The following is a 24,630-nucleotide window of genomic DNA, read 5'->3' as shown; positions in this document are numbered from 1 at the left end:
TCGCTTGCGGAAGTAGCGTGAGGGGTTCTGTTTTTTAATCGTCGTTTGGCGGCGGGGTGTGCTTTCCCCTCACACTTCCTTGCGTAGCCGGTATACAGGCGAGGGAGCAAAGAAAAGCGCGAATTGTCAGCTTAACTTTGTCCTCTCTCTCTGTCCGTCTCCCCGGGAAAAACCGTCCCCGTCAGCCCCCGCCCATCATGGCGGCCACATCCAACCTGCAGGTGAGCACCTGGCGCGCGGGTTGTTGGGCGCGTGACGGGGAGCTGCGCCAGAATTCCGAAGTGTGTAGGGAATGAGAGGCGGGGAGGGCGAGGGAAGGAGTCCTTTCGTGAGGCGGCTCACCTTGACTCGGGCTACATGGACGGTTACCTCTTAACTGACAGGAGTCCCTGCCTCTCGAAAGGTTCTCGTAATGTCGAGGTTCGTACGAGAAAGAGAGCCTCCGTGTTTCCCTCCCTCTTAAGCAGCACGACGTGTGAACGAACAGCAGGGGGAGGCGCCCTTCCTCACCTGACTTGCCAGCGCCCCGGAAGCGTCTCTCTCTCTCTCGGAGCTGTCAGGATGGTGGCTGGCTGCTGAGCTACTACTGCTTCGGCCTTTGCCTCACACAGGGAGTCGTGGAATTAAAAGGGACCCTGAGGATCATCTAGTCCAGAGCTTTCCAAAACTAATCGCGATGGCGACACATTTATTATTATTACGTTTTTTTAAGGCCTGCATCATTTTGCGACACAGCAGTTCGGTTTGGCTAGCAAACCCAAGGTGAAACTAACTCCCTTTCCAGGAAGTGTTCGTGCAACACACCTGCATGCTGCAGCCGGCACACTTAACATGTTGCAACACACAGTTTGGAAAGCTCTGATCAAGTCAAACCCTGCGGTGCAAGAATATGCAGCTGTCCCCATACAAGAATGGAACCAGCAGTATTGCCATTATTGGCGCCACACTGTAACCCAGCTGAGCTATCCAGACACCACCTTGGGAGAAGCACTGTGGTGCCTCTAGGCATGTGCAGAATGCATTTCCGTTGCTGTGGAGGCAGCGCTGTGTTCTTGAAACTATTTTGTTAGTTTCTTTACTTAGAGAATCCTGGAATTGTACTGTTGGAAGGGGTCACAAGGGTCATCTTGCCCAGCTCCTTGCAATGCAGGAATTTGTCACCCAATGTGGGGCTCTCTGTTTAATTGTCACAAGAACCCTGTTTAACCATGGTTTTAAGGCCTTGGTTATACAATCAAAACCAGCTGGACAAATCATTTTTATCTGACTGGCAGAGCAGTGCAATCCCATTTGCATCCATCTCCATGTGTGTTGCATTGAACAGACATGACTATCTGCTGGCCCTGCCACCCTTGCTATGGAATGGTGTTGGTGTGACTCCCCTGGCACAGAGCTCCCCCTGCTACTTACTGACCATGTGGGTAGAAGTGATGTCGGTAAAGAGCTTTGTGCAACACTTCTCAAACACCTGACAACTAGTTGAATGGCTGGCATTTGATAAATGCTGTGCACAGAGCTTATGAAGCTTTTTTGAACTGTCTTCCACCTCAGTGGGCCAACTTTGGTAAGTGCCAATCACGTGATGCCAGATGCTTGACAGATGGTTGGTCCCATGCACTACCAGAATTCACACACCGTATGGGTTGGGTGGAGAGAAATATCTGGACCACTTGGCTAAAAAGGTTCCCAACCCCTTGATGTAACTTCTGCCACCTGCCACCTTGCATAATTTGCACATAATTTGTAGGTTTCAGTTCTATTTTGCAATATCTCATACACTGCAGGAACTAGAGAGTAAATGAAATGCCATTTTGTGTTATTTGCACAGATGTTTTGTTGACATTTTCTTGCATGCAACTTGAAAGAGCAGATACGTGATGGGTTGACTTTCAGGCTCTTACATTTTTGTTTACTAATGTAGTTTCTCAGTTTAATTTGTTGGAAAGTAAGTAGCTTAGTGATTCACTAGTCATTTATCCTAATTCAGGATTTCAGTGCATGTATTTTTGTTTGTTGGTAACTTTAGGGAAAATCTTCTTTGTGCACTCGCAGAAAGACCATAGGTCAAAATACATGATCTTGGTATGGCTTTATGTGGATTACTTTATCCAGGTGTATCATATTTTTTGTGTACCCACCTATAGTCCTGTGTAATATACTAAGGTAAAGGTAAAGGGACCCCTGGCCATTAGGTGCAGTCGCACTAAGTAATGTTTTATTCAGTGGAAGTTTTTCTGTAATTGAGTGAGGTGTCTGAACATTTCTGAAAGCAATTTTGGGCACAGTTGTATCCACTCAGACATACACCCCAATTTTTTGCAGAGTTTTAAAAAAAGATCTGCATTAATAAATGCTAAGAATTTATAGCACACTTAATTTACATATGCACAAATTGAAATACCCTGTGTGGTACATAAGCCATTTCCATCTTAGTGGGAAGCATTACCTCGATATAATATGTGTTGCCCATAGTTTGGCAGCTCCTTGTAACTGTTCCTCTCAAAGGGAACAACTCAACTTTAAAAACTCTCTAGATCTCTAAAATGCCCACTTTCTAGGTGGCGTGTTTAAAATCTGAAATCAAAATGAAGATAATAGCCTGGAGCCTGAGAGAAATAAATGGAAGAAAGTTCATGAAAGAGAAGTACCACATCTGTTGCTCCCTACCTGCTGGAGTAATCAGAGCAGAGTCATGGAAATTTAAGTTACATGGATTTCAATGGGTTGAATCTGCTAGTTGGATTATTATTTTATTCTTTTTATTTATTAAATTTGTATACTGCCCTTATACCCATAGGTCAGGCATAGGCAAACTCGGCCCTCCAGATGTTTTGGGAGTACAACTCCCATCATCTCTAGATAACAGGACCAGTGGTCAGGGATGATGGGAGTTGTAGTCCCAAAACATCTGGAGAGCTGAGTTTGCCTATGCCTGCCGTATGTCTTAGGGTGGTTCACAACACATTACAACATAAAAGCATAAAATACATAATACAAAATTAAAACAATTAACAATACTAATGTATACAATACTAACATGAGTTTGGCCAAACTGCGAGAGGCAGTGAAGGATAGGCGTGCCTGGCGTGCTCTGGTCCATGGGGTCACGAAGAGTCGGACACGACTGAACGACTGAACAACAACAACAACAATGTATACAAACTAATTAAAAATCACTCCCCAACAAAAGTTTCATGCTGTATCATGCTATATCTAAAGTTTCACTGGTCTCATGTTTGTTTCTATTAGTATTGTGTGAATCATCTCCATGAGATGCTTTTGGACATAGGAATGACTCCCAAGAATGATTGTGGCTTTTAATTGTAATGTGATAACCGCTTCCTTAAATTGTACTGAATATAGGTGATTATCTACAGAACTGCAAAACTAGTTTGGAGCATCTAAAGGGGCTTTATTTCTCCTGTCCAATATAGCAAATTAAAAAAAAAACATTTTTTTACTGTGGAGTTTCAAAAGCAGTGTGTAATATTGTAGGGTGAGGGTCTACTGCATATAGGGAAGGGAGTCAAAACTCCCACTGTGAGCACACAGATCCTTGGGTTTGCCTACATTAGTTATTTGACTGTGGGGACATTCTTCAATATTTGAAATAAGAACTACTTGTGCAACAATTTGGCATGGCACTAGAAATAAGATGAATGTCCTCAGCTGTAAGCAAATGGTTAAATGCTTAAGCACACATGGGGGTGGGGGTGAGCCTTATTCAAGGTTTCTTACTATCCCCATAATGGATGAATGCAATATTAATAGTTGGCAGATAAATAAATAAATGGGTAACACAGTTTCTATTTTCATCTATTGTTTTAATTGGGAGCAATTATAACAAATCATAGCCTTGGCTTAGAGTTGATATGAAGTTGGAATCATAGTTTTTGCGAAACAAACCATGAAGATTTATTTTTGGCCTACCTTGCAGGGAGAAGTGAAACAGGAGTGAGGTTCACAATACAGCATTAACCATGGCTTACTGTAGCATTCTAATCCAGCCAGTATAAAGCCTCTTGACTATTTGAAAATGACGGTGTCATTTCAGCATATATTGCAGTCCTATTGTTTTCTTGCATTCCCATATTACAAACACTTGGGGTTCACTTATTTAATTGTTTCAACCTTAATCATGCTTCTTTCCTTTTAAACAGAAAGCAATAGACCTTGCTAGCAAGGCAGCACAAGAAGATAAAGCAAGAAACTTTGAGGAAGCCCTCCACTTGTATCAACATGCTGTACAGTATTTTCTTCATGTTGTCAAATGTAAGAATTACTACGCTAAGTATAAGTAGCTGAGATTTTTATGCTTTTAAACATTCCTTCACATTCTTGGAAATCACACCAGTAAGTTCCAAATAACATGCCATGATCTTGCTAATGAAATTTTGATAATAAATTAAATCAGTTTATTGGGACTCAGAAAGGGAAATGGAGATCTTTTAGAAGACTGGTCCATCAGTCTTATATAAATGGAAGGCTAATGACCGGTGATGATGTATTTGGAAACTGAACCTCTGCACTGAGAAGACTGAGTACAAAACTAGTCATACTAATTGCCTCAGAAGATAATGCATTCTGTGCACTAAAATAAAAAGAAGCACCTGGAGAGGGTAATTGTGACTATAATATTTTTTGTTATTTATAGGGAGGGAGGGGGTGTCTAATTGTGGTTTGTTGTTTTGCTTCAAGAGAAGTACACTGTAACTTCGACTATAACGCAAAACAAAATGCTTTTCATTCTCAGATGAAGCACAGGGTGACAAAGCAAAACAAAGCATCAGAGCAAAGTGTACTGAGTATCTAGACAGAGCAGAAAAGCTGAAAGAGTATTTGAAAAAGAAAGAAAAAGCTCCCCTCAAACCAGTGAAAGAATCTGGTTCTACTGATGAAAAAGGGTATGTTAGTTTCATGTATTACAACATTCTCCAAGTTTGCTTGTTTAGTATTTAATGCTTTTAGTGGTGATGGAACAGTCCATGGAAAACACAATATTTCAAGACATGTGGCACTACTGATGATTTTATGACTTCGTTATCACACATTCTATATTAGACAGTAAAAGTAGTAGAGGTTTAAGCATCCTTTTTTTTTTCTTGGGATGAAACAGGAATATCAGGAAGAAAGTTGTATTCAAATAGGTATCATTCAGCCCACTTCACTCACTACTTCCTGTTTTGAGGGTGGTGAAGCTCAAGCCTCATACTGGGTAGGGAGCTCCCTCAGGGACATAACTTTAAATGACTGTGTGGTTCTTTCCTGCAGCAGCAGTTTATGTGCTGTAACCACAGACTTCCTTACTGAAAAGGCAGTGCATGGAAATATTAAAGGACTTGCCTTCCACAGCATGTTGGTAATCAGGGGTTCCAAGGACTATTGTGTGCTGACACGTCCTATATTTCTTTTGCTCTAAGTTCTCTTTCATAAAACTATTTTAAAGCAGGATTCCATCTTGTGCGGGGGTTATGTTCGTGGGATGGCACTTATATGGAAAAATGTGTATACTCATGCCATCATCTTGGAACTGTCCCTGCGTGAACATCCTTACCCTATCCAGAGCCATGTGCTAAGTGGGCCTTACCAGACTCTGGGATGCTGTCAGGAGATCTTGTGGGGCCATCCGAGTTCCCATGAGGTCTCATGAGACCCTTCTGGAGCCCGGTAAACAAGTCTTAGAGCTTGAAAGCTCTTTCTGCACTGGGAAAGCACTGTGCAAACAAGCTTTTTAAGCTCTCTGCCTTCCATGCATTTAACTTGTGTGAAATTCAACCTGCTGACCTTCAACCACATAAAGTTGAAACCGCACATGTTAGATGTGCATAAGTTATACAGCGGTACCTTGGGTTACAAACATCTCGGATTACAAACACTTCAAGCTACAGACACTGCTAACCCGGAAGTAGTACCTCGGGTTAAGAACTTTGCCCCAGGATGAGAACATAAATCATGTGCTGGCGGCGCAACAGCAGCGGGAGGCCCCGTTTTGAGTAATGGGAAATTACTTTTGAGTAATGGGAAATTACAATGAGCCAGGGTCAGACTAATAAGCTGCATAAGAAAAAAACTTTTTTTGTAACACCCCCCTACAAAAACAGAACTATTTCCTTAATCTTTTGACAATTATATGCTTCCAAGTTTTTTGAAGTCCCAGTTTGCATGTTATGAGGATGGGTTCTTTCATTACAAATAATGTCATTTGAAGCAACAACAACTTGGCTGGAAGAGCCTGTCTTTTAGCTGTGCATTATTTTTTTCCTTATACCCAAATTAGGAATGATAGTGATGGGGAAGGAGAATCGGATAATCCTGAGAAAAAGAAGTTGCAGAATCAACTCCAAGGTAGCGCTTAATATCTCGAATAAAGTCTTTTAATCAAATGAACAGGGCAGAAGTTGCAAGATAGTTAACTTGAAACATCTAATTAGTATCAGCCCAATAACGGGACAAACGTTACAATTAAAAAGGGGGAGTGCAAATGTATCCCCTTTTTTCCTCCTAGCTGATTGTGGCCACTTTGTTCTCTTTCCCTCTGCTTCACTGCCATAATTGTCTTTTCTCTCTCCCTGCTTGATCCCAGACAGATGGGCGGGGTATAGATAATAAATTATTTATTATTATTATTATTCAGGATTCTCTTGCGGAAGATGATGACAGCATAGTGCTACATAGCTAATCAGATTGACTACTTAACATTGCCACTGAGGGTAAATGAAACAGGCATGATGCTACAGGGTGACGGGTGGTATCCCTGCTTTGCAGAGACAATCCATTCACATTCCCTTCTGTTATGCTGCAAGGACAGTTTTGTTGCTTCTGGAGAGCACTAACACTTGAGTGTCAGTACCAGTCTTTTTGGCCTGTAAGGGACGATAGTGCTACCCATGTAGTACAGTTTGGGTGAAGATATGGAGCTTAGCTCTGTATGGTTACATTCCCTTGCGCTGCACAATGTGCAGATACTTTCTTCCGTGTTCATTCTTCCCTCTTCCCAAAAGATCACCTGAAGGTCATGAGAGAGAGATTTTATGACCCGGCCACCCCAATCAAAATCATTCTATAGATCAAAGAAAATGTGAAAATTCAGATACCTTCAATTGTAGTCTGTTAAGTGAAATACTGTAGTGGTGTTTTCTCCTAGATTGAGAATAGGAAAGTTTTGTCAGTGCCAGGATGTAAACTTCAGTTTTCCAAGTATTGGAGCCTTTGAAGAAGCTCTTTTGTAATTGTTAGACTAGATATTATCAGTGCTCTACTTCAGTGGTGATACTGTTCTTTTTTGAAACTGGAAAAGAATGAGCCGTTTAAAATGAATTTATAATTTGAGGATCTCGCAGTGGAAATAATTTTAAAATATTTTAGTTGCACTATGATGTTTCTTCTAGCTGCTGCCAACGTGTCACGTTAAATTGTTGTTTGATTTGATTCTGTTTATTTTTCTTAATTGTCCATATATTGTAAGCTGCCTTGTGAGGACTTCAGTCTTAATAAATCAATTTCATAGGTGCTATTGTCATGGAGCGACCAAATGTCAAATGGAATGATGTTGCTGGGCTAGAAGGAGCGAAAGAAGCTCTTAAAGAAGCAGTAATATTGCCTATTAAATTTCCTCATCTTTTCACAGGTATTTCTTTATATCTTGTCTTTCAGTTACAAAACCCTAAAATGTTTAGGCTGTAGGGCAAAGTACCCTGCTTGTACATCTTACATGGGTGTCCTAATCTTTCAGCTGATCAAGAATAGTTGCTGCTGTCGTACCAGTCTGAGCTGCTAGAGGGCACTTTATGCCACATTTGGGCATTCCAAGTCTGTTTGCCTGTTTGCATGTTTGTGCATCCCTAAGCAGGGAATCTGGTGCTGAATTTGATAGATAGAAGTCTTAGACTGTAACAGAATGTAACATTTTCAACATACATGTGAAAAAGGTGCACCAGAATTAATACCTTGTATTAATTTTTTTCTGGTACAATCATGTGTGTAGCTGTTGGCAGGGATCTAATTTCCTGCTGACAATATCATATTTTATTCTGATAATTCCAAAAACATACACATGGAAGTAATTTATAAATTATAATAAAAGCAAGAAGTACCTCTCTTAATTATGTCACAAGTGATTGTTTGCAAGGGTTGGGTATTATTTTGTACCCTAATCAATTCCAAATTGAGTAGGCCATTCCATAAGCAATGCTTTTTCTGATTACTTCCCCCCCCCCTTATTATATATACATTTTATATTTCTTAGGGAAGAGAACACCCTGGAGAGGCATCCTTCTGTTTGGACCCCCAGGAACAGGAAAATCCTACTTGGCAAAAGCTGTTGCAACAGAAGCTAACAATTCTACGTTCTTCTCCATATCTTCTTCTGACCTTGTCTCAAAATGGTTGGGGGAGAGTGAAAAGTAAGTATTAAAGCTATAAAGGGTGGAAGCTTCCAGTTCTTCAGGGATCGTAAACCCACATGCCAAGCCTTGATAAGTATGTGTCATGTGTCAGTCCAGTGCAGGAAGTTCATTTCTGTTCAAGTGACTCCTTTGCTCTTGTATGAGAACCAAGGGATAAGGTAACTGTAATCTGAGTAATATAATAGGTGCTTTTCCTGTGTTATATAAAATATATTGTCTACAAAAGCTCCTGTAAAAAAAAAAAGCCTTTAACATTTCTCTAGGACGCTGCAATAGATTAATGTGGCTACCTATCAACAATCTCACAGGTTTCAAATTCTGTGTTTAATCCCCCCCATAAAACGAAAAATTATGCAACTTGGAAAAAGTGTGTGTCCTATCTGGGAAACTTTCTGCTCTGCTTGGAGAAACAGACTGAAGGGAAATGCAGAAGAATGGGAAAATACATGGAAGGAACTGATTGATTGGTCCTTTTAATGAGAGCTGTGTGGTTCTATAGGAAGTAACACCCTCTGCTTCCTAGTTTTTAAATTACTCACTGGCACTCCTTGATACACTTACTTCTCTGTGGTGTGTCTGGACCCAGTATCTCTGACTGGTTTGGAAAATGCAATATCGCTCCTGGGCTATTAATACATAGTTCATGTATGACACTTGGATATTATAAACCTTCATGAAATAAAGGGGGGGGAGGCCTGTTTTGTGGGGTTGGAAGAATAAGAAAGAAAAGAGGCAAGAATTGGAGATTGAGGTATGTACCAAGACAGAATTACTTCAGGAATAGTTGCCCATTCTAAGTGAATGAAGCCTGTTAAATTCCAGACAGATAGGTGCAGTGGTTTCTTTTAGATGCCTTTAGGTTTTTTAAAGGGGATAACTATAACATTTTAACTTCTTAGTGTTACATTTGCAGGGCATTGCCGCTTCTGAATGGAGGAAGCCTGTCAAATTTCAGATAGAAAAGTTCAGAGGTTTTATTCAAAATGAGCCTTTAATATATGAGGGTGAAGCAGCTGGCTTCTGCACCCCAACTAGGTGGTGCAATTTGTATGAAAATGGAATACATTGTAGAAGCACCTGTATGCTAAATAACCTGTAAAATTTCAGGATAAGTGCAGGAGTTAGGGAACTGTCAGGAAAATCAGTTGAGGGTTTGCTTTTTCCTACTCAATTGACATGAACTGAGATTATTCCCAAAGCACCATTGTTGGAAGTAAAGGTGGGACCTGGTCATTTGCTTGTTGGAAGCTAGCAATGTCAGTCAGAAAACTAAGCTCCCTCCCCCTGCCTGGCATTTTCTTTTTATGGAGAGCTTGGGAGGAGGAAACACAACCATTTTTAACAGACAGTCTGAGATTGCATGCACCAAATCTATGAGTTAGATCTGAGTTTGCTTTTCAGGAAGATCTTCACCTTGGACAAAGCCTGAATAGCTATGAGGCAGCCTGGTTTGGTTCTAGATTTGATCTTTGTCCAAAGCAGATGCACAATGACAGTGAGGAACTGCAATAGCATTCAGGCATGTAGGCATTCAGACTAACTCTCAGCTACATCATCTTGAAAGTGTAATAATCTGCTCTGCAATATACTACCATGTGTTTCATGTTTCTCTATACCATGACATCTATAAACATTGTCCTTCAACTGTATTGCAAAGAGTCCTGAAATTTTAATTACTGAGCAGTTGGATAATAGTTCTGATCAATGGGGAGATGAACAGTAACTAATAACTTTGCTGTTTAATTTCTCAAACTCTGTATGAAGCAACTGGATAAAAGGCAATTCTTATATGAAGTATAAACCCTTAGTTATAAAGGTTCTAGTATCTCATCATCCATGGAAGATTAACAGCTAAGAACTTTACTGAATTTTGGAGAACAGGTGAAATACTGCCGTGTTGCTGTCCTGCTGTAATGTAACTTAAATTGTTCCACAGGCTAGTGAAGAATCTGTTCCAGCTTGCCAGAGAAAACAAACCTTCAATTATCTTCATTGATGAAATAGATTCCCTCTGTGGCTCTAGAAGTGAAAATGAGAGCGAAGCTGCCAGACGAATTAAAACAGAGTTCTTAGTGCAGATGCAAGGTAAGATCATTGTCTTTCTTGGCATGGCTAATTAAAGTAATATGATGGCTTATATAACATGATTGTCTGTGGCCTAGCATTCATTATCTGGCCTAGGAAAATCTGTGGAGATAAAAGTTTATGGTGCTTAAAATATACTAAGTTCAATGTTGCTCATTCTCCATGCTTAGAGGTTGTTATTATTATAGTCACTGATTAAATTCACCTGTTCTGATTAGGAGTTGGAACAGACAATGAAGGAATTTTGGTTCTGGGAGCTACTAACATACCTTGGGTTCTAGATTCTGCCATCAGAAGAAGGTAAGGTATAATAACATAAATAAATTCATTATTGCCCTATGCCCTGGTCCAAGTGACACTGCTTGCAGCTTAGTCGGGATTGCAGGATTACTTGTCCACCTCTGGTATAGTAACACCTCTCTCCTGGTGCTGACAAAGCACTGCACCCAAACATGTAGCAGTAGCAGCAGTGAACACCACTTGCATCAGTATCAGAATATAGTGGGTGACAGAAAGCACTGGACGGTTTTGCTCCACTTTGCAGGCAGAAAATACTTCAGTTAACCTACAATGGCACTAGTTGTTTATGTCGTTGCAGTGACACAGTTTTATAGGATTGTGCAGCCACATATTAAATGCATTGGCCCGGTTCACACACCATGTTAAGCCAATGTGTGACTTGGCCCAAGTGTGGGCTCCAGGAGATGAAATTGCAGCCTTTTGCTCCGCTCCGCCCCGCCCCGCCCCCGCCAGTCATTCTACTGCTGTGCTGAGCTTAGTCATGGCTTTGCCTACTGTGCTATCTGAACCCAGGCTCATGGTTTAGTTCTTTCCAGGCTAACTGTGAACTGTAATTAAGGATTGCCCTACCTTATGGTTTGTCCAGGAGAGCTACACCACGAACCTGGATTCAGATGACTTGCTAAATCAAGCCATGACTTCATGCCAAAGTGGAACAAACAGAGAGAAGCAAAATGGCCAAAATCTCTTTTCTGGAAGCCTGCACAGTCATACTAAGCCATGGTTCAGCTTAGTGTGATGTGGAAACCAGGCCGCTGTAAACAAAAAGTTTCCTCATCCTGCTCACAGAAATATAATTATAAGATCTTTGAGTAATCTTGTCAGAAGAATAAATAAGCCACAATGATTACTTTGTACAGTGAACCCATTACTGTAGTTTGGCTTTGTTTACTGAAACTGGGAGCAAGCACTGCACCCATGCATCCTCTGCTTTCAGTTGCTAAGCAGATTCCTATTTCTGATATAATGCACAGCTTGTTAAAAGAGACCAGGAGTGAAACATCAAAGCAGAGTGCAAGGGTGTGCATGCAGCCTCAACCCTTGTGGCCAGATCATGCTTTATGAAGTCAGAACTACTGCATCCAATACATGCCTTAGTATGTCCCTTAATGGGACAAACAAATATTGTATTGTGAAACATCTGCAATACTTCTTTAATCACCCATGCAATTTTTTTGCTTTAAGAACATGAAATATGTTGGCTATGATTTAGTGCATAAGCAGTTATATAAATATAGCATACAGTGAAATTTTATGGAATTTTAAAACACAAGTTCCTGAATTTTATTCACACAATCAGTAACTTTTAGTTATTTTATTATTTCTCTAGACCATAGAAAATAATTTTGTCATGAGCATGAAAAATAAATGGACAGCTCAAAAGGGCGTGGATTCTAATATTTGCTTTTAAAACTCTCAGTCTGGATGCTGTTAATGTTTCACATCTTTTGTTTCATGGCTGGATTTTTCAAAAACTGTAGTATAAAGATGGGTTTATAGTCACCTGTGTTTTACAGAGTAGACCCATTTAAATTAATAATTTCCTTTCTTCAGGAAACCCATTGTTTCCTCTTTATTCCTACCTAGCTGTGCTAGAAAAACAAACTTGAATTTGCATGAAATCTGTTATGGGCAGTGGTATTTTCCTAGGAAAAGAAGTGCCGAAACTTACCATAAATGCCTCCCTTGTTCTTTTATAATGGCTGTGGCGCCCACCTGACAGGTGCCATAACTGTGTTCTGGTGAGTTCTGGCTGGAAAAAAGCCCTGGTTATGGGTATGAATGAGCATCACTGTTTGTGATTTTTCTAATAAGGTTTGAGAAGCGCATTTACATTCCCTTACCTGAGGATCATGCAAGAGCTGCAATGTTCAAGCTTCACCTTGGGACCACTCAGAACACCTTGACTGAATCAGATTATCGAGAGCTGGGGAAGCGAACCGATGGCTACTCAGGTGCCGACATAAGCGTAATAGTACGAGACGCCCTAATGCAGCCTGTCAGGAAAGTTCAGTCTGCCACACACTTTAAAAAAGTGAGTAACTGGAACTTCTAAATTCTTCTTCTGCATGCTCATCAGAGGTCAACAGGGGGTTGTTTTCAGGACTCCACTGCAGGGTTTTGTCCCAGGTCACATGTGGTGTCTCTGTAATGCAGCACAAAGTTAAGGGGAAGCCTCCTGCACCTCTCGACTTGCAGCTGGGGAAGAAAGGGCAGAAAACAAAACACAACTCCAAACAGTTCATAACAAGGTGCCTACTTTGGTACCTGCAGGTGCTCTGGCAAGCCAACACATCTCTCTGTTCCACTTACAAGCCAACAAGGAGAAAGTGCGGCACAGGTATATCAGCTTGCTCTACCTCTTCACCTGACAGATCCTCTGAGCCCCCATTGTGTAGAGGGAAGCCCATATACCTGTGGCTCCCTTCTCCAGTCGTGAGCTGAAAACAGGAGGTATAAGCATGTTACTGCTCTGTGTTTGTACACACAGTTGGCAAGTGCAGAGCCAAAACAAATCCCAGGCTTCAGCAGAACTCTTGTGCCTCACTGGTCCAACAGGAAAATGACCACACCTGCAGGCAAGCTGTCAAGGAGAGAGCCAACACCATATCTTGGTTCTTACTATTGCCTACCAGTGTCTTTACAGTCATCTTTAAATACTATGGTTTTAAGATTTTACTTGATGGTTGCAGTGTAGGTATATGAGGAAAGTGTCATCCATGTCTATTTGTATTTATATTTTAAAAGTGATCCTTGCTTTGCATAAAACTTCTATCCCAAATTTTCCAGAAGTCCTAGGATACCTTTTAAAACAACAACAATGCTTACATACAAATGTCCTTTCCTATTATACAGGTGAAACTCGAAAAATTAGAATATCGTGGAAAAGTTCATTTATTTCAGTAATTTAACTTAAAAGGTGGAACTAATATATGAGATAGACTCATGACATGCAAAGCGAGATATGTCAAGCCTTTATTTGTTATAATTGTGATGATTATGGTGTACAGCTGATGAAAACCCCCAATTCACAATCTCAGAAAATTAGAATATTGTGAAAAGGTGCAGTGCTCAATCCATAACATCTGCAAAGGGTTCCTGAGCCTTTAAATGGTCTCTCAGTCTGGTTCAGTAGGAATCACAATCATGGGAAAGGCTGCTGACCTGAAAGTTGTGCAGAAAACCGTCTTTGAGACCCTCCATAAGGAGGGAAAGCCTCAAAAGGTAATTGCAGAAGAAGTTGGATGTTCCTAAAGTGCTGTATCAAAGCACATTAATGGAAAGTTATGCAGAAGGGGAAAGTGTGGAAGAAAAAGGTGCACAAGCAGCAGGGATGACTGCAGCCTGGAGAGGATTGTCAAGAAAAGACCATTCAAATGTGTTGGGGACTTTCACAAGGAGTGGACTGAGGCTGGAGTTAGTGCATCAAGAGCCACCACACACAGACGGATCCTGGAAATGGGCTTCAAATGTTGTATTCCTCTTGTCAAGCCACTCCTGATCAAGAAACAATGTCAGAAGCGTCTTACCTGGGCTAAAGAAAAAAAGAACAGGTCTGTTGCTCAGTGGTCCCAAGTCCTCTTCTCTGATGAGAGCAACTTTTGCATTTCATTTGGAAACCAAGGACCCAGAGTCTAGAGGAAGAATGGGGAGGCACACAATGCCAGATGCTTGAAGTCCAGTGTGAAGTTTCCACAGTCTGTGTTGATTTGGGGAGCCATGTCATCTGCTGGTGTTGGTCCACTGTGCTTCATTAAGTCCAGGGTCAACGCAGCCGTCTACCAGGAGATTTTGGAGCACTTCATGCCTCCTTCTGCAGACGAGCTTCATGGGGATGCTGACTTCATTTTCCAGCAGGACTTGGCACCTGCCCACACTGCCAAAAGTATCAAAACCTGTTTCAATGCCCATGGGATTACTGTGCTTGATTAGCCAGCAAACTCGTCTGACCTGAACCCCATAGAGAATCTATGGGGCATTGCCAAGAGAAAGATGAGAGACATGAGACTGAGCAATGCAGAAGAGCTGAAGGCTGCTATTGAAGCATCCTGATCTTCCATAACACCTCAGCAGTGCCACAGGCTGATAGCATCCATGCCACGCTGCATTGTGGCAGTAATTGATGCAAAAGGGGCCCAAACCAAGTGCTGAGTACATATGCATGCTTCTACTTTTCAGAGGTCCAATATTGTTCTATTTGCAATCCTTGTTTTGTTGATTTCATTTAATATTCTAATTTTCTGAGATTGTGAATTTGGGGTTTTCATCAGCTGTACGCCATAATAATCACAATTATAACAAATAAAGGCTTGACATATCTCGCTTTGCATGTCATGAGTCTATCTCATATACAGTGGTGCCTCGCTAGACGAAAATAATTAGTTCTGCGAGTGTCTTTGTCTAGCGATTTTTTCGTCTAGCGAAGCACCAATGCAAGTAGTGGTTTTCGCGCGACGAAAAATTGACAATTTCGTCTTGCGGGGCATTCGTCTAGCGGGGCACCACTGTATTAATTTCATCTTTTAAGTTGAATTACTGAAATAAATGAACTTTTCCACGATATTCTAATTTTTTTGAGTTTCACCTGTAGTTCATCACAGTAAGCCCTTTGATTTAAAAGGGCTGCAAATCATGACATGATACCAGATTCTGCCTGAAATTCTACATGCTTGAGAGTGTAGATAACCAAAAGAAAGGGGTTCCTTTAAAAAAAAAAGTGATGTTATCTTGGGCAAATGTTTTCTAAAATCTGTCTGGTTTGTTTAAAAATATATAAACATGTTTTCCTCATTTGGATTATATACACTGTCTTTTCATCAAAAAATTGTGAAAGTTATAAAGGCGGGCAGCAGAAAAAGAACCTTACTAGCAGGTCTTGGCAGAGCATCAGAAGCTTATATGCAGTTGAGTTCTAATTGCCAAGTAAAGTTACTGTTTTCTAGCTCTCCACAGAATGGATTATCCTTTGTAGTTGTTCAAATGTATCCTGAGAATGCCCCATCACAAGAATGTAACAAGTAGCATAGGATGTGCTAGTTGTGATACTAAATCTAGTTTATTTCTCTCATGTGCTACATAACATTTATGCTTTTCTTCCTGCCTGGTATGACTTGGTCTGCCAGAAAATCCACAGAACATCGCTAGCCAAGCTTTTGGGCAAGTATGGCAACAGCCAAGTCTAAATTAGTACATAGTGCCACCCTTAAGGCTCACTATAGGTACAGGTGCAACCCTGCCTTTCCCTACATCTGGGGTTGGGTCTAAAACTTGGCAAAGTAAACAGGGAAAATAAGCTTAATTATGCCACATAATTACATCTGTGCGTTCTCTTGCTCTTTCAAGCTTGCTATAAAGTCACATTGCCTTTGGCACAGGATGCCACTTATGTTCTAGAATCACAAAACAAAACAAAAAATACCCTTGTTCACTTGTTTCCTCTTAAAGATAAACAGGTCTTTTACCATAGACCTTGTTTGCCAGAACCTCCAAATGCATTTACTCCTGCAACTGAGAAATTTTGCTTCTTCCAAAGGTGAAAGGACCATCACTGTCTGATCCAAACGTTCTAGTAGATCTGTTCACTCCATGTTCTCCGGGAGAACCAAGTGCCATTGAAATGACGTGGATGGATGTCCCAGGAGATAAACTACTGGAGCCTGTTGTTGCAATGGTTAGTCTTTGTTTTGCTATGGGTGTTTTCGCCTTGGACTGCTGTGCCAGAGGTCACAGCCTTATAATTACCGTATTTTTCGCTCCATAGGACGCTCTGGACCATAGGGCGCACCTCGTTTTTAGAGGAGAAAACCAGGAAAAAAATATTTTTCTGGTTTTCCTCCTCTAAAACCCATGTGTTGGTTTTTTTTGAGAATCAGCTCAAAGTTTTGCAGCTTTTTTGCAAAGGGAAAAGCCCTGCTTTTTGAGGATCAGTTCAGATTTGTGCAGCTTTTGCAAAGGGGGAAAAGCATTGCTTACAAACCAGTACAGACCAGTAAGCACCAGTACGCACCAGTACGCACCAGGAAGTAATAGGAAGCAAGAGAAAAGCAAACCAGTACAAACCAGTAAGCACCAGTACAAACCAGTAAGCACCAGTAAGCACCAGCAGGTAATAGGAAGCAAGAGGAAAGCAAACCAGTACAAACCAGTAAGCACCAGTACAAACCAGTACAGACCAGTAAGCACCAGTACAAACCAGTACGCACCAGGAAGTAATAGGAAGCAAGAGAAAGCAAACCAGTACAAACCAGTAAGCACCAGTACAAACCAGTAAGCACCAGTACAAACCAGTAAGCACCAGTACAAACCAGTACAGACCAGTAAGCACCAGTACAAACCAGTACGCACCAGCAAGTAATAGGAAGCAAGAGGAAAGCAAACCAGTAAAAACCAGTAAGCACCAGTACAAACCAGTACAGACCAGTAAGCACCAGTACAAACCAGTACGCACCAGCACATAATAGGAAGCAAGAGGAAAGCAAACCAGTACAAACCAGTAAGCACCAGTACAAACCAGTACAGACCAGTAAGCACCAGTACAAACCAGTACGCACCAGCACATAATAGGAAGCAAGAGGAAAGCAAACCAGTAAGCACCAGTACAAACCAGTACAGACCAGTAAGCACCAGTACAAACCAGTACGCACCAGCAAGTAATAGGAAGCAAGAGGAAAGCAAACCAGTACAAACCAGTAAGCACCAGTACAAACCAACAACTAATAGGAAGCAAGAGGAAAGCAAAACAGTACAAACCAGTAAGCACCAGTACAAACCAGTACAGACCAGTAAGCACCACTACAAACCAATACGCACCAGCAAGTAATAGGAAGCAAAAGGAAAGCGAACCTGTAGAAACCAGTAAGCACCAGTACAAACCAGTACAGACCAGTAAGCACCAGCAAGTAATAGAAAGCAAGAGGAAAGCAAACCAGTACAAACCAGTAAGCACCAGTAGGTAATAGGAAGCAAGAGGAAAAGTAACAGAGAGCCTCAAATGGCTGAAAAACTCAATTTCCCAGGATCCTCAGCCCTCCCAAAGGGCTGTGCAAGGGGCCTGGGCGGGGCAGGAAGGAAGCTAGCTCCCTTATCTCCCTCCCCGATCTCCTGCAATCAGCTGTTGAGCAGGTTCCTTTCAACACTCTCTTTCCCTCTCCTTAGCCTTTAGCTCTTTCTACAACAGAAAAAGCAGGATCTGCCTTTCCCCCCTGGGCAATTTGGCTCCAGGGACCATGCATTCGCTCCATAAGACGCACAGACATTTCCCCTTACTTTTTAGGAGGAAAAAAAGTGCGTCTTATGGAGCAAAAAATATGGTAAACCAGTGTCCTATTTCCTGGAATTACTGAACACCTGATATAATTCCGATGGGTTAGTGATGGGTGTGCTCAATTGCAAAGTACATTGGCTCACAAGAGAGATATGCCCCCTTCTTCCTGCAATTTCTCTCCAATCAAAACAGCTCCTTCCTGTTGTGCTTTGCCATCCTAGAAGGTATTGTGAAAGAATTGTGAAAGTGTGCCCTTGCATGCACTCCCATCCTAAACCTTCCTGCACTAGCTGACATCCTTTATGTGGACCCTTCTTGCTTTGTGCATCAAATGCTTAGGATGTGGTTATTCCTCATAAAGATGATAAAAGTGAAGGGTTTCAGTAACTCCTCACTGCCTTTCTTTAAATACTTGGAAAATGACACTCAATATAAGTTGTATAGAATTATATATAAATGGTTTGCTGCTTTCCTCTGAAGTTCAACCACCACTATTACAAAAACCTGCTACTGTCGTAAAACTTCCAGACTGGAGGTAGTTTATGCAGAGTGACAAAGTTGAGTATATTGATTGAAGAAGGGGGTGAGTGCTCTAGAATGGGAGATGTGAACTATTTTTTAGATATTTTATAAAATTACTGAATTCAGTATACAAAACAAGTGCATATAATTTTATATTTGATCAACTCTGCTGCCTCCACCCCCTTACCAGAGTAAGTCTGTGAAGAAGTACAGCCCAAAATCAGTTTAGGTGCTTTATTTTGCATAATTAGAATCAACAGAACCGAGAAACTACAGCTCTCCACACCGAGAAATATCACTTCCCACACAATAACAGCAGACATTTCTATAAATGAATAAAAAATAGATTTTACCCATTTGTTGTTTAGTTTAAGCCCCAATATCTCTTCCACCACATTATTAAGGGTATTAATCATTTGTGGTAGTACAAAATTAAAACCGCTTGCACACAAATAATATTGTCTAAGGCTGAAAGGAAATGTGTAATTTAGGTGTGCCCAGTGGATTTGTGCCTCCTTCCTGTATCCTAAAACTGACTTTGAAAGTATCCTCCTCCAGTTTCAAAAACAGTTTGCCATGAGATATAATTAACAAACTTTACCCTATGAAAATACAGGATTAAAAACAATTTTGAGGGAAATGCATTGAATTTCAGACATTAGTTGTGGCTCTTGACTGCAATATTTTGCTGTCAAGTTATTCTTAAGTGATATGGAATAGCAACATCATAACAACAAACAAACATTTAATATTAGGACAGCCACCTTATTGACCTGGTTTTCCAATAATGGTAAGCCAAACAATGGCTTACTGCAAACAAGCAAGCATGCTGGTTCCTGGAGAGAAAATCTCAGCGATTTTTCACCTCCTCAAGTAACCTGGACTCTTGGTTGGTTTCTCCTGTGGCCTTCCAGATGTTGTTGGATGCCAGCTTCCATCAGTCTCAGGTGGCATAGCCAGTGGGCAGAGATGATGGGAGTTGCAGTCCAACAACAGGCAAAACAAATCACAAATCCCTGATTAACAAGGAATACAACCTTGCTCTCATTTTTGTCAACTCATAGCTGATTTTTAAAATAACCAGCAACAACAACAACAACAACAATTTATTATTTGTTCCCCAGCCACTCTGGGTGGCTTCCAACAAAATATTAAAATATAATAGTCCGTCAAACATTTAAAGCTTCCCTAAACAGGGCTGCTTTCAGATGTCTTCTAAAAGTCTGGTAGTTGTTTTTCTCTTTGACATCTGGTGGGAGGGCGTTCCACAGGGCGGGTGCCACTACCGAGAAGGCCCTCTGCCTGGTTTCCTGTAACTTGGCTTCTTGCAGTGAGGGAACTGCCAGAAGGCTCTTGGCACTGGACCTCAGTGTCTGGGCTGAACAGTGGGGGTGGAGACGCTCCTTCAGGTATACTGGGCTGAGGCCGTTTTAGGGCTTTAAAGGTCAGCACCAACACTTTGAATTATGCCCAGAAACATACTAAGAGCCAATGTAGGTCTTTCAAGACTGGTGTTATGTGGTCTTGGCGGCCGCTCCCAGTCACTAGTCTAGCTGCCATATTCTTGATTAGTTGTAGTTTCCGGGTCACCTTCAAAGGTAACCCCCCATAGAGCGCATTACTTCATTTTTGAACAGGGCAACTATAAAAAGATGCGGCTCACTAACAAAAATCCATGTGCCCAACAAGCTTTGTAGTTTCTCTTGAGTCTTTCATTCTCAAAAGAGGAAGGCTTGCAAATATTTTTGAATAATGACTTTCATTACATCAAAGTCCGCTTCCCACAACCTGTCCAGTGGTCAAGGGAAATGAAAGCTTGTTTATGTCCATGACACATAATTTGCTTTCATTTTCCTTCCTAAACACTTGTTCATCTGGCAGGCATATGGTGGATATTGTTTCTGGGATTACACCCATTAACAAGTCTAAACTTGCTGGTGATACCTTTTTTTTTTTTTTTTTTTTTTTTTTCAAAATCTCACGGTTCCACCTGGTACTTTAGTCATCCAATAGTATTGAATTCCTCTAACAAATCTGTGTACAGTCATACCTCGGGTTGCAAACACTGCGGGTTGCACGTTTTTGAGTTGCGGACTGCCCCGAACCCGGAAGTACCGGAACAGGTTACTTCCGTGTTCCGGCGCTCGCACATGCGCAGAAGCAAAAAATGACGTGCGCAGAAGCGCCAAATCGCATCATGTGCGTGTGCAGGCGTGGCGCTGCGGGTTGTGGATGCTGCGGGTTACGAACGTGCCTCCTGCACGGATCATGTTCGCAACCCGTTGTATGACTGTATGTTGTGTTTATGAAAGGGTTTGTTTGTTTGCTTTGTCCGTTTAAATGTTTTGTTAACTAAAAAATAACAAAGAACATCATTAGGAGATAAATATAAAAATACGGTGAACGGGGGTCAGGGTGAACACCGTAACCTACATTGTTGCCTACCCTTGAGTCAAGATTCATTGGGTATAAATAGTTATATCACTTGGAGGATCAAAACTTAATAACTTGCCCTGTACTTTAATGTGGGTTCCTAACAATTACAGGCTTCAAAAAGGCAAATGCATGTTGATTCTGCAGGTGAGTGGTGGTGGAATTGTAGTGATTCTGTCATGTCAAGAATTGGTGTGGCCTAGTAGCTATGGGGCAGAGCTGGGACCTAGGTTGCCGCAGCCATGAATTTGTTAGGTCAGCACATACCCTTAACCCTTTTGCAATATGAGGACAGTATTGATCTGCTTTACATGATTCCTCTAATGGTTGTTATATATATTAATTACTTTGAATAATGAATTTGTTAAATACTGAATAGATTTACTGAATATTATGTATTTAGCTATACAATCTGTTCTCATATCTGTTCCCAACCCTTGGAGTGTGCGAGGAAGTGTTCATTCTCTTTCTTATCCATTATGTTATCATTTCCTGAGGCACAGAAGTCACTCTGCGAACACTTTTCATAAACACTTATTCAGGAATATGTATAATAGATTCTGCTATTGCACAGCTAGTTAACTTCTAATGAGACTATAAAATATTTCCCAATGAGGTCTCCATTCTCCATTACTATGAAAGGAATGACATTCTTGCCTCTAAAACCAATGCTTGAGCCTTGAAAATAAAGTCTCCCATATATTATCACTATAGAAGGAAAGCTAGAGAAGACTGCCTTTCAACAACAGTCTTTCCATTTCTTATTTGCAAGGCTGGGCTGGAACCCTGGCCCCTTTGACTTAAAGCACTGGGATTTACTTCCCCAATATGAAATACTGGTTTTGTGAACAGAGGGGTTATTTGGGTATTCTTAAAGTCCCCCTTCCTTCCTTCCTTCCTTCCTTCCTTCCTTCCTTCCTTCCTTCCTTCCTTCCTTCCTTCCTGTCCTCCTTTCCCTTCTCCCTGATCTGGGATATCTCAAAGTTACTTGCATCTTCTCTGTCTGCAGAATCTCATTGCTACATAAATCATATAGTGTCAACTGGCTACATTTAGGCTGCTGTCTATGCATAGCTACTTGATAGTAAGCGATGCTTAAGAGACTGGAGCTTATTGATTTGATTTGATTTGATTGATTGTCAATTTATATACCTTCCTTCATCCAAGGATCACAGAGTGATTTACATTAAACGTGCTTATGAGTAAACTTGCGTAGGATCGTGATTTCAAGCAGTAATTGACCTGCATGGGTCTAACTACCTGTAATTTAAAGTAGGTGTGGTGACATAGATTTCCCGGTCTCAAGTGTCATGGTTGCTTAATAATATTGGTCAGCTACCATATTTGTCACATGAATGATTGGTAAAATATATGTAGAAATGTGTTGGCTCTTCTGTATCTTCATGGCTTCTTATATTTCCCCCCTCTGTTGTGTAATTGAGCTGTGAAGTTGGCAAATGTATGTTGGTGACTTTTCTTTTTAATTGCTCATAGTTTGTTTACACAGAGAAATATTTGGCTCTTGATTGTTTGCTTTTCTCTATGTGGCAGGCGGATATGCTGAGGTCATTAGCAAGCACAAAGCCCACTGTGAATGAACATGACCTGGAAAAACTAAAGAAGTTCACAGAAGATTTTGGACAGGAAGGCTAATCCAAAGACCATTGAGACCCTAAATTTCTTTATTTGGAATTCTTGCCTCTTTATTGCCAATAAATGAATCACGCCTTCCTTCCTTTCCATATGAACTGAAGAGCCATTTTCAAGGACCCTTGAGCTTTTATATTATCACTTTCCAGAAATATCTATTAAATGTCTTCTTCTGAGAGCATGATACTGGGATCTTGTGGCGAAGAAGAAGGAAAACGTGGTGAAAACACTTTAACATGTAACAGCCCCTTTAGCTATTGCAGTTTTTTAAGTTTGGATTTCAGGTAATTTATACTAGTCTTAGTTTATCAATATTATAAAACTCCTATAGACCTAAAACAGGGATGGGGCATTTGTGACATTCCAAATATTGTAGAACTCTCAGCTTTCATCAGGCCTGGCCAATATTGGCAGTGGTCAGGAATGATTGAAGTTGTGGTTCAACTATATCTGAGGGTTACAGGTTCCCCACCCCAGCCTAAAAAACAAAACAAATTGGGTAGAAGACACATTGATTGCCTGGTGTTTTCAGTGTCAGTCAATTTTGTCTGCCAAGAAATTCTTCATTTGGTAGTATATGTAGTTACCTGGGAGTTGATTATAAAGAATAGCAAAAGAAATTGGGGTTGGGAAGTGAGAAAGAAGAACTTGCATTTTTTTTAAAAGGCCAGTACTTAACCGAGCATAATGTTGAACTGGTACTTTGTATTTTGTTTTCTGCTGTGTGGTATTCAGACATTGCCTTAAAAGCAGCAAGCATTGTTTTTAACACCAATAGACACCTGTCACTGTGCAACCTACCAGAAAATAGCTTAAAAAATAAATATTTTGTAGGAACATTTTCTCTCCCCTCCTGTTTTCATGGAACATTTCTGTTGGCTAAGAATCCATGGACAACCCTGCAGACCAAATTTTAGCAAGACATTCACTGAGGGAAGGATCATTCTGGACTCATTTGCAAAGAAACCAGGACCAAGTAGGGAACAGCATAGCAAACCTCTCTGAGGTGCCAAGGGAAGCTGGTCTTGTTCAAAGTCTACCTACAAGTGTCTAGCTTATTAGTTCAATAACTAAATATATTGGGAATGGGTTGACATTTCTTTAAACACAGTATAGGGGTAGTGCATATGGGTTCCCTGCCTCCCAAGGCCTTTGCTAAGAATTACTGATCTTAGAGAAGTGCCTGAATGTAACTTACAACACTGCGATCACAGCACTGAGTTTGTGCCTTGTAAGTTTGCCCCTGTTGTAGACAAGTGATAATCAATAATGTAACACATTGCATTATTGTTAATAGAATTGTACCTTGTAGATGCTTTGTGCTTTACAAGATTTCTGAGTTTATTAAGTACTGTATGGTTACTCTCATGAGATTTGGTTTTGTTTTTCTGTACATATTCTGTGTACTTTCTAAAATCATAGGACTGGTGGAAATTTGCTTACGAATGAAGTAAAAAGTTGCAATACAACACTAGCTTATGTTTCTATAGTTTTTTTCCCTTTTGGGCAGCTTTATATGTTAAAATATTTGTTACATTAATTTTTGCATATGCTCAGAAATACAATTCAAATGATATTCTGAAATCTACTCAAAGACATTTTTGAGAACACAACTTTGAAACTGCACTTTACTTTTTATAGTTCTATATTGCATTGCTTCATTTTTTCATTTATTCACGAACATTTTTCAGAGCACTGAGCTCTTTACTGTCATATGCATTGTGTAGAGCCAGCATTTTCCATCCCTACTTTCTTACCGCTTGCTTCTACTGCCTGCTGCATTATATCTGCTTTCAAAATCAAAGTGGATTTGAGACTTGGCTTCGGCATGTTGAGCTTCACCTTGTGTTCATGTTATGATGTGTGCACTCTTAGAACATTTGGCACTTATATCATGGAGACCGTAGGTCATCAGTCAAAGCTCTTCTGTAATGGTTTAAAATCCAAAATAAAATAATGTTCATGTTCTGA

General features: G+C 40.7%; 1 protein-coding gene across 1 annotated transcript; it reads left to right on the top strand.

Annotated features, from left to right (window-relative positions):
- On the top strand, positions 1–24,630 carry VPS4B (vacuolar protein sorting 4 homolog B). The gene is made up of 11 exons (XM_033154447.1): positions 1–221; positions 4,161–4,272; positions 4,754–4,904; positions 6,278–6,345; positions 7,508–7,627; positions 8,246–8,402; positions 10,342–10,490; positions 10,709–10,790; positions 12,606–12,825; positions 16,324–16,461; positions 22,561–24,630. Exons 1-11 carry the CDS (start codon positions 198–200, stop codon positions 22,660–22,662), a joined length of 1,323 nt encoding a protein of 440 aa, XP_033010338.1. The 5' UTR covers positions 1–197; the 3' UTR covers positions 22,663–24,630.

This window comes from Lacerta agilis, chromosome 7 (genome assembly GCF_009819535.1).
Source record: "Lacerta agilis isolate rLacAgi1 chromosome 7, rLacAgi1.pri, whole genome shotgun sequence".
In the NCBI taxonomy this organism is placed as follows: domain Eukaryota; kingdom Metazoa; phylum Chordata; class Lepidosauria; order Squamata; family Lacertidae; genus Lacerta; species Lacerta agilis.
This window is presented reverse-complemented; position numbering and strand designations above follow the sequence as displayed.